This window comes from Octopus sinensis, unplaced genomic scaffold (genome assembly GCF_006345805.1).
Source record: "Octopus sinensis unplaced genomic scaffold, ASM634580v1 Contig18959, whole genome shotgun sequence".
Taxonomy (NCBI): domain Eukaryota; kingdom Metazoa; phylum Mollusca; class Cephalopoda; order Octopoda; family Octopodidae; genus Octopus; species Octopus sinensis.
In genome coordinates this window covers 159,974-176,430 of record NW_021836134.1, presented here as the reverse complement: position 1 = coordinate 176,430, position 16,457 = coordinate 159,974, and the positions used below count along the sequence as shown (strand labels likewise).

The 16,457-nt window shown below is 35.3% G+C and overlaps 1 protein-coding gene across 1 annotated transcript; it reads right to left on the bottom strand.

The window, feature by feature from the left end:
* Nucleotides 1–12,682: 12,682 nt before the first annotated feature.
* On the bottom strand, nt 12,683–13,477 carry LOC115231937 (innexin unc-7-like). Its single transcript, XM_029801820.1, has one exon. The coding sequence runs from the start codon at nt 13,475–13,477 to the stop codon at nt 12,683–12,685; it is 795 nt and encodes a 264-aa protein (XP_029657680.1).
* Between the last annotated feature and the right edge of the window lie 2,980 nt (nt 13,478–16,457).

The following is a 16,457-nucleotide window of genomic DNA, read 5'->3' as shown; positions in this document are numbered from 1 at the left end:
GTTCTAAAAGAGAGGCCATAGCAATCGACGATGGCGCCACACCGGCATTTGTGAGTCCGGAAAATCTCCAGTCCAAGTCTGGTACTGATTCCGATGCAGACAGTATCGTCGTCAAGGTGGGTTCCGACACTACCAACGGGAGTGCGTTGATCCAAGCTCCACTCGATTCGCATCTTCCAGTCACTAGACGTCTGTGTTGGTTTGATTGGTTCAGAAGCCTCTCATATTTATCCTCTCAGGTCCTTTAACGATCTTTCTGCTCAGGCATCATCCCCCGCGAATGCTTCATGTCTGTGATTTCAGATGATTCTGTTTGAAGTTAAAGAATCATCCTGATCAGCAGTCGACTGGAGTCAAAAGAGAATAGATATGCGAAGCAAGCTAGATCTTTCGGTGAAGGGATTCCCAGTCTGCCCAGATTAACGGGTAGGGTCGCTTGGTCCCACCCTTGGTCGTCGAATTTCACATTAGTGTTACGTTCAATGGTGGTCCGGAAGAGACAATCAATATCGTCGAGCTGTTTCATTTCCAGGTACCAGGGTGCGCCCGGATGGCCGCCCATAGTGCAATCATCGGAATACCATACCCTCAGGGAAGTGGAGCAATATCTTGTGACACGGGAAATTCCCAGGGTGAACAAGGCAGGCCCCAGTGGGTCTCCTTGTTGGACTCCAGAAGACGATGGGATGTGATATTGGCCGTGTATCAGACTGGATGGTTTTCCATATGAGCTATTAATATAGCTGTATACTGATGGGTAGTATGTGAAGCAATCCTCCAGAATTGTATCACATCGTATCGAGTTGAAGGTATTTTAATGTCAATTTTGATGATTACGAAAGGAGTTTCTCGTTCTTTTCGGTGAATGTTCGGAGAGCATGAACTGCCGCTTTACAACCCCCCGGTGTGCCGACCCCTATTTGGGCTTGTTGTAATTGTGTTATCAACGTAGACAGGATTGCTCTGCCTACAAACTTTGAGACCAACCGACAAAAGACCAGGCCAATAGCAATCGGGCGTATTCCCCCTCCCTTCTTGTTCAATGCGATTAATTTGGCAGAGAACATTACGTGTGGAATTGTTTCTGGTAGTGTCCCTGATTGCATCCTATTCATTAGTTTGGTTATAGCCAGCACGAGCCAGACCCCAGAATTGCCAGTGTTACGAGCAATAAGATCTTTGAGATGACTCGGACGGAGCCCATCTAGTTCACCACTGCTGCTCGAGACGAAGTAGAGAATCCCATCTTTTACGTCTTTTTCAGAGACAAGTACATTGGGTAATTGTCCTGGGCAAGGAGGAATTCGGTGGTCGTTTGGGGGACTTGGGTGGCGCTCAACAAGTGATGCGTAGGACTGTTCAAACGAATCAATTATGCGGTATTGATCTGCAAAGGTCCTCACAGCAGCACGGATTTCATCTTCCAAAAGTTTTCGACAGATCGCACTTCTTAATTTCTGAGTGTTCGAGATAGTCGATGTTGGCTTCTCATAGTTTTGGGATTTGTAGGTGAGCTTTTCTGAGTCTGCCAATAGGTTCCTTGAAAAGAATGTGCGGACATTCTTTTTTACTAATGAGTCCTCCCCTCCTATGGGGTATGCATAGTGTGAATGGAGCGAAGCAAAATATTCGTAACCAATCCTCAGAGTCGTCCGAAGAAACTGCTCTTTCGATACACTCACATAGACAGTCCGTGACAGATATATGGGCAGCTTTGGGAATCCTGTCAGGAGTTTTCGTGTATGTGTCAGGTTTGAGATCAATTCAAGTATTTCCTGATGGTCTAGCGGGGCAGGGTAGCGTTTGGAAGAGTTTGTCGCATTATCTGGTTGGAGATATGCCCGACAATGCCAATCAGAAATAACCGCTACAAAATTCAATCAAAAAAAGACAATAAAACCGGCTCATAACCAAAATTGGAGAGTCTGACAATGGTCTGTTCTGTTTGTTTTTTTTATAATTTTTTTATGATAGAATGTCGTGGGGCAAATAAGTCACTGAACGCCTATCTTTTTTTAATTTGCCATGTTTTATAATGATCACTATTTTTGATAGTTTTTATAACTTTTATAATGAAATCGTGTATTTTTTAACCCAATTCATATAATTTTGAATATGTGTATCCTAAAGACAATCATTTTGATTCTACAATAATAACTAACAAACTTTAAGATCAATTAAATCGAGTTGAAACCTTTCATTAGGTAAATGGCTCGAATCGTCCTATTGTTTCAGTGGCAGAGCAAACTTGCACTCACTTACGACTTGACAAATGATGCTTTGCTTGATTACAAAAAATCTCCTTCTGTAAAGAGCATTTTTTTCGTGGATTTGTTCTAGAAGAACAAAAAAAACGTAACAAATGATCAAAAAATGTATTCACCTCAAAATTAATTTGATAGACACAGATGGGGTCTCAAAAATTGAACAATTTGGCGATGCTTTGTTGGCTGGATTCGCAGATGCGTTTACCTTAGCATTCACATTCGCGATTAATTAAGGTATTTACGGCTGTCTCCCCTGCCTTTGGAGAGGGAGGAGTAGACTTTGCAGGAGATTCCCAAAAGACGACTGCTGAATTAAAAGCAAATCATTCATCGTGGAATGTCAGTAACTATCAATATCTTTGGACCGGAGTTCTGTCTCTGTGACTGAAGAACGGTCGAAGGCAGGATAAAGTAACTTTTTCTGAGGAGAATGGTGAGCAGTCGGTTACTCTATCCACTCAAATTGACATATTCGGTCGACACCCGGTCTGGTGTGGGTATCGCGTTGGAGGAGTGCGAGGTGAACTTGTTTGCACGTGTCAGTGATATCAAAGTAAATGTGTAGGGTGGCCGTAGTGACAATTGCAGTTTCCTCGGGGAAGATGAAGATTCCACTAAACCAGACCTAACACTAGAGACCCCCATCCTGACTTGGATGACGCGAATTGGTAGTCCAGTCAATTTGGTCATTTCTTCCAATGTATGACGCGATGGCTTTCTTTCACTTTCGTACATCATATGGTAAAGAAACACTCCCAACTTGAATCCATCATATGATCGTCCCAGGACCAACTTTTGGGTGGAATAGGCGAGAGTGCCGCAGGCAAAGGTGCGGAAAATGTTCGGGTTTATATTTTAGCTTGGAGAATACTCGAAAATATTTACCCCAAGTTATGTCACATGTGCCATTATGTCAATTTTTGTGAGAAAATAAGAGACTCTTATCCTGAAATAGATTTAATGATAGCTACTGTAGAAAATTAATTAATGACTAGAAAGTCCCTATTAAGCCAATTGGGTTCTTCCATTTCGGAAGGTACAACATATATTTTTATCTAGCTATAAAAAGTGTGCAAACATCAAAGTAACAAGAGAGAAATTAATAAACGTGTCTAATTTTAGTTAAATTAAATTTCTTTTTTATCAAAAGATAACTTTATTTCTTGTCAATTTCTAGTTTTTAATACAAAAAATTCACCAAGTTTCCAGATTTTGGAGGTTAGCCCTTTGGCTCTTAAAGACGCCGAGATTAGTCGTTTTTATGAGTTTTTGATTGTCACTTATGATTTCAGACTTGTCTATGTACTTAATTAAACAGTCAATAAAATAATTGTTGAGGAAGCAACTTATGTTATTACCACGGACGAAATCAAATAAAATCTCTTGAAATTCGTTAGCAGATCATGCCTTAATCTTTAAAAAAAACTTCTGGAAAAAAAAATATTTTGTATTTTGGATCTCCTGGAAGAAGCGTATCCCGAAATCACTGTTTGGATGTTTAGAAAAGTAGGAGAGAAATGAGAACTATTTTGGTCGACAATTCTAAAACTAAACCTTAGAAAAAGTGTAATCTGAACATTTTAAACAAACATATTTATTAGACCAGAATTTTAAAAATTAAAAGAAATGCATATTGGGAGGGTACTGGAATGTCTGATCAGGAGTTTGGAAATGCCTTGAGGGAGGAAACAGCATTGGATTTATTGGCTTCCACAACATACTTTCTGGGTAATATTCGTTTCGATAATGCCCATAACGTTGATCATCTGTCACAAATGACGAAAAAAAATTATTACCAGATCTGTAATTCTGGAGGATTTGTGGCCTTTGATTAAACTGATGTTTGAAGACCCCAAATTCTGTGTTACTGGGAGGTGGATTGGAAGGTAGGAGGCTAGAGTTGCTCGGGTTGTTTCTCCGTTCCTTGGACCTCCTGTTTTGAAACCAGACCTAACACTAGAGACCCCCATCCTGACTTGGATGACGCGAATTGGCAGTCCAGTCAATTTGGTCATTTCTTCCAATATATGACGCGATGGCTTTTTTTCACTTTCGTACAATTCTGTAAGTAGCCCAATTTGGTGTGGTTTGATTGATGTTCTCCGTCCTCGTTGTTTGCATCTTTGAAGGTTATTGTTGGCTACAAACTTGGTTTGAACTTCTTCAGGACTCCCATTCGCTTCCGAAAAAGATTTGGGAGACTTTGATTTTCTTTTCGATTCCGCAGTATTTTCAGTTTTTACTAAAAATAACTTGATTGCCAAACATATATTTTTGTGATAATAGTCCATGCAGTAAAGTGTGGATTTATCAGCATATGAAAAGAAGTCCCCAATTTTGAGTTCTTTATTACAGCACCGACACTTGAGGCATTCAACATGATACATATGTGACTTGATGGTATACACCAATGTATTTGGTTCAATTTGGACGTTACACAACGGACAAAACTTAAAGTTCCTACAAACTAAGTTTTTAATAAAACATTGTATAGTCGTTAAAACAGTAAATCTCGTCCCTCACGTAACAAACATCAGTGAGTACTTGAGAACACACAGAACACTGAACACAGTTAGTGTGATAAAATGAGTCCATAAGATACAAATGTGGATTTTTTGTATAAATTACTTCTTTACATTTGGTACATTTCAGTTGACCTTCCATGCGGGGACAGCAACTAAAAACAGAAATGATAACTACGCTAATTATATAATGAAATGTTAGAGCGGTGTCTACGCTGAAAGTCGCTCTTTGATACGTTTTTTAGCGACGCCGCAGGGGAGTGCAGTCAGATTAGCAAATACAATAAAATATATTTGAGATTAATAAAAACAAGTCATTTCCGACTCCTAGTGCAAACCATCCAACCTACTTTTAAGTACCACTCAATACCAAGCTAAAACCAAAGTATGATTATCTAACCACTGAAAAAAACAGTTTTTAACAGGCGTCTTCCAATCGGGCTGTTTGACAGCAAATAGTACCAACTGGGTTAATCACTTAAGTTCATTTTCAAAATCATGGCAATCATAACAAGTCATTTTTTTAATTATATAAGTAATTATATTGCATCTGCTCGAATTGAGTTAGTAGTTTAGTAAATTGATTTTTTGAGTTTTTGACTAAAATCACTTCTTTTAGAGAATACATTGAAATTTAATAATTGACTAATAATATAATCAATAAGCATCTGCAATAATTCTTGTACACAAAATCATGGAATTGATTATAATCAAGAAAATAATTGTAGTATTTCCAGACAATTATGTAAGTGAACTATAATTTACAGACAGTTATAAAATAACTCGATTTTTGGCACGTATCTAATATTTACTAGTTTACTAAATTTATATTTCAGAAATCAATTATTGTACTAATTATGACATGTCATAATTTTTTTTAGAGCCTGCCGGCCTCGACCGTGGCGACGGCAAGCATCCAGACGGAATGACGGTCTTTCCATTCTCGGAGGGGAAATGTCTCGTTTGGGATGTTACCTGCGCGGACACCTTTGCCCCCGGGACCGTTGCTCAGTCTGCGTTCTCCCCTGGCTTCGCTTCCCGTCGGGCTGAGGAGACGAAGCGGAAGAAATACGCCTCTCTCCCACCAAATTACCACTTTGTCCCGATTGCTGTGGAGACAAGTGGAGTGATAGGGACGGCCGGAGTGTCGCTTCTGACCGAAATTGGGAAGTGCATCCACAAGTGCACGAAGGACCACCGCCAAATCGGCTGGCTGTACCAGAGGATATCGATCGAAATCTTGCGAGGTAACTCGCTTGCAATCCGAGGTGCAGCCACTGCTGACACTTAATTAGCTATTTTGTCTCATTTAACGATTCTATTAATTAAAAATTTTACTTTAAAAAAAAAATTATGACATACAAATATCATTTTTCGAATGATACTCTTTAAATATACTTTAAGTCAGATTAATTATTTGCACTTCCCATATAAAGCAGATTTAAAAAAATGTATGTAACTATCAGTTTTGACCCAAAGAAAAATTGCCATCTCAGTTCTTATTCTTTCTAATGCAACCAGTGAGAGTGTTATCCAAAGCGTCGATACTAGGCTAATAGGTCTTAAGTTGGGTATGGTTTCTCTTTTTTCCGGGTTTCTTTAGTGGAATTAACCATCCTTTGCTGAGGTCTAATAGGCTATTCTGCTCAAATTCTTGGTTCAGAATGTTTGCAATAGTTTTAGCAAGCTTCATTGGCGCGTACTTTATTAGTTCAGGTGGGATATTAGTTCTTTATTAGTTCTAGTCCCCCGAACCTGACAGATAAATTAGGCCACACAAATATCATTTTTAGGATGATACTCTTTAAAAATAAATTGAACTAAATCAATTATTCGGACTTCCAATATAAAGCAGGTGTCTTACTCACACCGGAGATTTTTATAAAATTTATGTAGAAACGAGCTCCATAGTAATTTTCCAAAAGAATGAACGCTTACTTTAATGGTTTTTATCCACTCACCGTTGACCATCGAAGATAACAGGAAGTGCACTGTCTGAAAATGCATGATTGGATTATTTTTATTTAACCCAAGAATAAACAACAGTTAATTGGAGTAATTAATTAGGTGATTTCAACAATCTTGAAGGTCTTTCTTAAATTTTTTCGCGGAACGGACGGGGAACAATTTTCGAGAAGAATTGAATTGGTGTGATATGCTTCTGATTGCTAATTGACATATGGCACTGTAGATCTTCGAGAAAGTGCAGTCTAGCGCATCTCATTGAGTAAATGTAGGAAAGGACTGGATCGGCGGGCATCAAACGAGATACTCTCCAGAGTCCTCTTAAGAACAGTTGACTGCATATAAGCCTGTAGAGACTTATCTACACCCAGCTGTCTTAGGTACCGCTTGTGGTATTTGGCGACCAGTCCATCCCATGTTTATCTGCATTCTATGGGAATATTTTTCATTATTGATTTCATAGATATCTAAACATAAAAAGTATATTGTTTACACTTTTATTTGCTTCATGTTTCTCGTCATCATTGTATTTAATTCAAACATGTCTTCATTTTCACTTTCATCTCGATCTAAAAATAATAAAATAAAGGATTGTCTTTGTTCACCATAAACGTGTTGTGCCTTTACTTTTATGAAATAGATTAAAAGAAGTTTTATTCGTGGAAGAATTCAATTGTACACTACCAAGTCCAAACATGAAATCCATTCTTTATTTTGTTGTATAAAAAGTTTTTCTGTAACCAACGAGTTAACGTTTGGTTACAACGTTCTACTTGGCCCTGGGACTGGAGATGCCTTGGACAACTAAACTATTTTAAAATGTTAAATTCTGTGCATAAAGAATTTACTAGTTCATTTTTGAACTCTTTCCCATCGTTAGATGTTAAAGTCTAATGAGGTCAAAACAATAAAAGATAATTCTTAAAGCTTAACTAATAGCAGTTGCCACTTTGCGAAACAAAATTTGGAATATACGTCAATGATATTGGCTTGGACCATCGACTTAAATCCACCAAGTCCATTTGAAATCTTTCTTGAGGAAACTTCTCTTTAATGCGAATCATAGGAATTGGAGCTTATAAAAGTTGGCTTTGTGCACATGCTGTGCATTCGGAACATACTTCACGTATAATAGACTTTTTGATAGTGAAATAATAATTCTTTCAGTTTATTAATTCCATAATAAGTGGTCAAATGCTGTTTCATCCATTCTATCTTTATAGTTTGAATGTCGTTCTGAGCAATAATTTGTTTATGAACCTCTAAATTAATAATTTAGTTGTTGTGGTGAATGCATGTACGTTTCCAAGCAGTTAAGGAAAACGAAACCTATGGGCCTTCCTGCAAATTAAAATAGTTTAAAAAAGACAGGACCGTCGCCTGTGGGACCTTGTTTGTGATGTTGCCAAAACTAACTTGCATTCTCTTGCTGCAATTATCGGAAATGCCAATGGTGTCTCTGAAGGCGAATGAGTGTCTCAGATTGCTTTTTTCACGAATCAAAGAGTTTCCAGGATGCCAAGTGGAACCTTGTCCTGAAGAAGTTCATTGTGAATTTCTCGGTAAAGTGCCCCAGTTTATGTCAACTGAAGAGAATGGCTAGACGGAATAACAATGTTCAAGGGAAATGCGACTCTTCCAGAGTGCCAGATGATGTGGACGTAGAAATCTTCAGTTTCAGAAATTGCCTAGAGGAACTCAAATTCCAAATTGGGAAGGTTCAGTCAATTCAGAGAGACTCTCGGAAGCCAACTCCAAAGGTGCAGCAAAGGATGGTAAAAACTGATATCCTGGCTGGATTAAACTCTGCAATTTATCATAATACAAAAGATGATCCGCCCCAAGATATTAATCAAATTACCAATATTGTATATGTGTGCTTATTTGGCCTTAACTACAAGAGCCAGATCACAGAGCACATGGTTGGAAAATACGAAAAGAAAAATCTCTAAATTAGCTGCTGAAATTGACATAGTTCGTTCCTTCTCCAGACTAACCTTGCCTCAGGCAGAAAAGAAAGGCAATGAATGTTTTCTGCCGCTACTGATATAAGATGTCTAAGAAGGGGTAGCTAACCAGAATTGAGACTCTATTGAATGATCTAATTAAAATAAAAAAGGAACAGATATCTATCCATTCCTCGAATAAGGATTTCCAGGAAGACAATGCGTGTTTTGAATTAAACCGCAGAAGATTTTATCGAAATTTATCTTCGAACAATGAAGCCACCTTATATGGGTTTGGTGATGGTGAGTCCTTATCATTTTGGGAGGACGTCTGAAGCAAGAAAAATATGGGGCCCATAGTTTATAATTTGTGGGTGTGAGGTCTACTGGCGGTGAAACCATGCGACCTCAATTCAAAAGTGATTTTATTATGGATATGCTCAAATACGCATCTGACTGGAAGGCATGCGGATATGACGGAACGTATAACTTTTTCTTAAAGAAGATGGATTCTTTGCATGGGTTTCTGTGTAAAGAGATGGTCCGAATAATTAATGGAGAGTACACGCCTGATAGCTGGTTTTACACTGTCGTAACTTATTTGATCCCTAAAAAAGTGATTGTGAGACCCCGAAGGACTTACGCCCTATAACGTGTATGCCAACTTTGTATAAACTTGTCACCAAATGTGTTAATGCCAAACTGGCCGATTTCATCGAGGCATTTGGCTTAATCTCAGATAATCAGCTCGGGACGAGGAAGCAATGTCAAAGCGCCAAAGAGCAAGCAGTTATTAATTTTATTTTTAGATTATTTTTTGGAACTTGGGATTCAATACTGTTTCTTTGTTTGATAATAGAGAAATCAAAGAGGAGTTCGTGCACTAAATCAAGGCCTGGAATAAAGTTGTCAAAGGATCGACTTTCTTTACTATTATGCGCAAATTGTTCTGGTTCCGATAAAAGAAAGCCTGTAATGATAGGAAGATTGAAAAGTCCAAGGTGTTTTAAAAATTTCAACATTGGAAAATATGTTAGCTCGCCCATTCCAATAAGGCATGAATGAACCGTGAATTTTTAACAAGTGGTTCAGTGATTTTGATTGTGAACTTGCGAGGAAAAAAGAAAAATTCTACTTTCAATAGATCGATATCCAACTCATCAAATAATTGTCGCGTTAAACTGTATTGAAATTCTTTGGAAACAATTATTGAAGAGAATCAAATGAGAAAAGAGTTAATCTTTCAGAGCTCTAGAGATTACTAAAACTTATGCTTCTCAGGTAAATGCAGATATAGATGATCACGAAAATATTATGCGAATTGGGGAAATGTTAAGAAAATTAATTAAAAAACATAAAATTTCTGATTTTTTTGAATATAAATGATTTTATGTATTCAGTCATTTGTATATAAAAAGAAATACAGTAGACTATCCATTTAACGAAAAAAAATTTAACGAAAATATTCATTTTACGAAAGTCAAAATATTTTTTTACGTTTTTCCTTAGATAAATTCAAAAATAAAATTTTTTTTTCTTTGTATTAGTGAATATTTAAATATATTTAACGAATATTTAAATAACGAAAATTAAAATTTTTGATAAAATTTTAAAATAATTTTTTCTCGCTATTTCTTTGTAGTAAACCATGTTTGCAAGGGTGAACAATATGAAAAAAAAGAAAAACTTATCAATTTCAACAAAAACTGGAAGTTATTGATTTCAAGAAGAATAATCCTGCTGTTACTCAAGAAAATTTGGCTCAGCGGTTTAATATACCTATTGGAGTGATCAATTCAACGTTGAAGAAAATGCAATTGTATGGATCAAGGCGTCACAAACAAAAAAAGAATATTACATTTAAAAGTTGTACTGATAAGATATATGAACCACTATATGCATGGATTCAGATCAAACGTTTCTATAATCACACCATAACTAATGAAATGGTACGCGAAATGGCACTCAAAATTGCTCAACGATTTTATATTGAAAATTTTAAAGCATCTCACCCATGGATTTCACGCTTTAAGGAAGAGTATAAAATAAAAACACTCACGATTTCTGGAGAAGAACAATTAGTGGATCCCGTTTTGCTTATAGATTCATATGAACGCTTTGCAGCCATGTTAAAAAATATGGATCGAAAAATGTTTACAACTGGGATGAAACTGCCTTTTTTTTCAAATGTACTCCAAAAAAAACATTAGTTCTTGACTCCGAATCAAGGGCTTCAGGAAAATTTTCTAAAGAACGAATAACACTGTTATTATGCACAAATATGGAAGGAGATAAAGAGCATCCGTTGGTAATCGGAAAATTCAAAAATCCTCATGGTTTTAAAAATATTAATATGAATAATCTTGGATTCAATATTCAATATGCAAATAGCAATAAATCTTGGATGACCAGTTTAATTTTTTAAAAACTGGGTTGAACGGTTAAATTCCAAAATGAGTGTGGAAAATAGAAAGATTTTGCTTCTTTTAGATAATGCGCCAGTTCACTATTTTGATGGCGAATTCAGTAATATCGAATTGTATTTTCTTCCTCCAAAGACAACATCTAAGATTTAACCAATTGATCAAGGGATTGTGCATTCATTTAAATCGTTGTATAAAAAAGGAATGACTAGAAATTTGAGTATGGGAACAAATATAGGAACATTGTCATATACAGATGAACTTACCAAATTCAAATTAGTGAATGCTCTACCTTTAATTATTGAGGCTTGGAACAAAGTCACAGTGGACACTATCAAAAATTGCTTTAACAAGGCATTAAATAATTGGGCGAAGATAGATGAAAAAATACTTGAAGAATCCACTGACGAAAAAGGTATTAAATTTAAATCACCTTACAATTAAAGATAATAAAAGTGAAATTATGATTGAGTTTCCTGTCTGTGCACCTGTCGTCTGCGAAGAAAACGCGTATCTTGATACAATACAATGTGAGGAAGAAAATGAGCATGAAGAAATAGATAGCACAAATGACAATCCCATTGGTTATGCAGATGCACTTAAATATTTGGAAAATATTGAAAAATATTTTTTGCAAGAATCTGGTGAACATATTCACCTAATTACAAATTTGAGAAATATTGGCAAAAATTAAAAAGAAGGAACCTAAAATTACCGATTACATGACACATTTTTAATTAAACATTTTTTTTCGTTAAATTCATTTAACGAATGCTCAATTTTCATTTTCGTTAAATGAATAGTCTACTGTATTTAATCTATATTGTAAGTTAATGTTTCAATTATAAAATATTATCGGCGGATTCGAAAGGTTTTACTGTACTTTAATAATAATGAAAAAAAATAATTAAAGGAACAAACAAATAAAATCGAGTTATAACATTGTTATTCAGAAAATTTTTTAAAAAAATAAGAGAAAATTTGATAAATAATATGACTAAGAAAATAATAGTGTTTAGAAGTTTCAAAATAAATAAAAGAAACAAATTAAAGGAATAAAACCGGGAAATATACAAAAATGATGAAATTTCAGATAATTTAATCATTAAAAGAAACCACATCTCGCATTATTCCTTCTACATCCAATTAAATAAAAAAATAAAGTGTGATCAAAAATTGTTAAAATACAACAAACTAAACCACTACGTAATAACACGTGGCTTAATTTATTAAGTTTTCTAGTAAAAATTAAGATAATTAAAATAATTAATAAAAATAAATTTTATTTTAATTACAACAAAATTGTACTGAACTTTATTTTGAGAAAATCTTTACGTGTCATTTTTAATAGTTCGCAGGTCTAGCTGCAAAAAATAAGTGAATTTCTAAATAACAAAAAAAGGACTAAAGTATAAAATTGGAATGATTTATAAAAATGTTTAAATTTTAAGCATAATGAATGGATTAGTTAGTTCGTGAATATTCTTTAGAATTTGTAGCAAATATGGAAAGTGGAAATTCGTACTATGAAATTTAAAATCCGAACAAAAGTCAATAAATTAATTATTTAGTTTCTTGTTTTTAAAGTCTTGCCAGAGAATGTTGACAACCGTGTCAAGCATCATGCAGTTTATGTTGAGGTCGATAAGTCGACAAATGAAGAATCCGTCGTTTTTGAGGTATTTGTTAATGAATTTGGTGAACTGATCGTTCTCAGTTGGAGCAATGTCCTGAATGTACTGACTAACGTAGTCGTCCCGTAGACGTGGAATCGAGAAATAAAGAAGCCACTTGACGTACGAGATCAAAGTCGCAACTCCGACAATTAGGAGCATATACCATATAATTATAAATATTTTTTCTGAGAATAGATTTTGTTGAAGGACGCATTGGACTGTGTAGATGTGTGTTTGTTTGATGGTCCGTTCGGGGATATCGCAGTAGGTCACCCGCGGGAAGAAAGAGGACTCGTTTATTTCTTTTCCGTGAATGTACTCGTTCAGAATGTGGAAACCGTACATGTGAAACTGAAAGCCCAAAAATCTGTTCAGCAGAAAAAATTGACCAAACGCGTTGAGGAGGAAAAGTGTTTTGGTGATGCAGTATGCAAAAGACAAATAGTTTCCGTGTTTCCGTCCCCCAGACCACATCAGCATTTTTATAAGAGACACGACTCTGCTCGATGTCCCATCCCAGTTGTCTCTCCGTCGCAAATAATGGTCGATTTGGTACGCGATTTCGTTTGCTATTTTTTCCTTTTCTGAGATTCGCTCAATTTTATGAGCAATCAAGCATTTATTGACTATTCCAGGCAGATTTAGACCGGATCCGAAGACATAGGAACGCCAAGCCATGATAGGGAGGTAGAACAAAAGACTCATGGACAAAAGGATGTAGTGCATCCACTGGTAGTATGCCAGTGTGCTTTTTTTCTTGATTTCATCTGACGAGGGCAGTTTTTGATCAAGGGCCACGTAGTATGTGCCCTTAGTCCAGCAGTACGAGTCCCCAAATGAAGTGTAAGAATCTCAAAATTTTATGACAAGACAAACATGTAAACATGGCAGGATGCCAGCAAACGAGATGCGACCCTGTGAAGTTCCTGCTCATCATGGCAATTGCAAAAAAGAGGATGATGTTAGTGCCATACCTATAGCTCATTCGGTCTACCCAATCGTCGTCCTTTCGGTCGTTGTAACGAGTTATCGCACTCGACAAAAGACGCACGAACTGCATTTGTCTTGCCAGGCAAATTGGTTTATATTTGTATTGCACTTTTGAATGTCTGTTTTTTTTGCCCGAGTGTACTTGAAATGCATTTCGAAATAAACATTTCTCTGGTCCTGTTCACAAAAGCTATCCCTATCGTCACTCTACTGCTTTTCTCTTGTCTGTTTTATTAAGAGGTATTGCTGAGAAACGACGTGGTTTTCTGAATGGAAAATTGATATAAAATATTTACAGGAATCCGACCTTTTCTTTAATTGTGATGTGTATTGTATTTGTTTGAGAAAACACACATCCTCAGACATAGATAGCATCACTTGACTTATTCCACAATTATTCCAGTGTATAATTCACCGAAAATACTCGCTAAGGTTGACATTTGTTTGTATCCATTAAAGTTTAGTAGTTCTAAACTGGAGTATCCACGATGCAGCGGGGATACGCAAATTGTCTCGAGATGTCATCTCCAAACAAAAATTAGAGACATTTAGGATTTAAATATGAAACTTCTTTGTGCATTAACAATTTTTAACTTATTTTTTTCTCGCAAACCATACACACCCCTCTTCAATAGGGAACATTGACTAATGTGAAAATACGCTTCCTCTGGGTCTTTCTCTCGCTCGCCTTATAGTGTCTATGGATACATAGTCCGTAACTTCTGGAATGTCGAGTATTGGTTTGTCCATATGCAGCAATATCATATCAAAAATTTTTCTATAAGCTTTTATAGTTTTTCTTAACTATATTATTTAAAACAGATAACTATTATCAGGATTCTTAAACTCGGTAAATGGACGAACATTGAAACAAAATAACAAATGATTAATTTTGAAACTGATTTTATTTGTAAATTATTTTATTTAATAATAAATTTCCTGAATAATCTGCTTAATTATCTTAATTTATGAAGGCAAACCTAATAATAATAATAATAAATTAAGCCACGTGTAAGCACGCTGTCGCTTCACGTTGTGGTATTTTTTTGATAAATCTCCTTAATTTTATTTTTATTTGATTTGATTTAAAAGGAATAATTTGAAATGTAGTTTCATTTAATGAATTATCTGAAATTTCATTATTTTTGTGTTATTTTCCGATTTTATTCCTTTATTTCATTTCTTTATTTATTTTGAATCTTCTTAAAAATTATATTTTTTTCTTTATCTCTTTTATTCAATTTTCTGTACTTTTGTCGAAGTGGTCGCAGTTTTTTTAGGCCTTTTAAAAAATCTAATAATTTTTGAGGTGGAATATATTATATTTTATTTAAGTCGCTCTATCAATAATTTAAAATATTATTAAATTTTTTACTAATTTATTTTCTAATTTTTTTAATATTATGGCGAGCATGTACCTAATATTGATATAAACTGGCACTATAGGTCTCATGGAAAATTCTGTTGTGGACTTATGCAACATCAAATTCCGACAGCTCCCAATAAGTAAGGAGGATGCAGTGCATTTTCTGCAAAATGTGGATAAAAAACCGGTTTTAACAAAAAGAGTTAACAAAATCAAAAGTTAATATGTTGTGTGGTATCCTCGATTAATAAATAGCTCGTATGACCTTTTAGGCATACTATCAATTAACTTCTGAATATTTTCAGACGGCAATTCGTTCCAAATTTTTGTTAATTTGACTTCCAGATCCAGTTTATTTTTTGCAGGATCTAAAGAATACTTCTGCTTCATCATGCTCCAAACATGTTCCATTGGGTTCATGTCTGGAGATTGCGGAGCCCAATCAAGAATTGGAACTTTATTTTCTTCAAAAAACTTGGTTGTCAATGCAGGTTGATGACAGGGAGCCAAATCTTGTTGGAAAGTGAACTGATTTAGTCCCATTTTTCGTGCCGAAACGAACAAATTATTCGCTATAACATTTATATATTTAGCGGAATTGAGGGTTCCATTAACAAAAACTAAATTTCCCACTCCTTGATAGGAGATACAGCCCCAAACCATAACACTGCCTCCACCAAATTTTACTGTCGGCGTAATATGGCTCAATTCATAACGTGAACTTTTTTTTCGATAACTTTGTTGCCTTTTTTTAGTAGGAAAAATCTGAAAAGATGCTTCATCAAAGAAAATAATAGTTTTCCATGCGTCATTGTTCATCCGAATAAAAATTTTTGACAATTCATATCTTTTTATTATGTTTTTCTTTGAAAGCAACGGTTTACGTTGACATACTCTTTCGAAGAGAAAATTGGAATTTAAATATGTGACATGGGCTGCGCGATACCTATAGGCCGCGTGATACCTGACGTGACCTTGAAATGTGCAATTATGACATTGATGGGATTAAATTTTTTTTAAATCAATTTAATAATTTACAGATTTTAATTGACAAATAGTTATTAACTAACTAAATTCCCGGCCTCGTAAATGGAAACACAGTTTCCACGTACTATATCCAAGGAGATTAAATTATAAATCTTTTAATTAGATCGCGACTCATTCTTATCATTTAATAATTACTAAATTAGCTAAAGACTCTCTCATTTTGACAAAAAATTATATTTGTAGGAATTTAATTATCAGAAATTAATTTTTTGGTGGAAAACCTAAATTTCTTGAGTTATTTCTAGCGTGCAAGTA

Excerpts from the sequence above, each read along its gene's own strand:
- LOC115231937 (XM_029801820.1), bottom strand. The coding sequence starts at position 13,477 with ATGGCTTGGCGTTCCTATGTCTTCGGATCCGGTCTAAATCTGCCTGGA.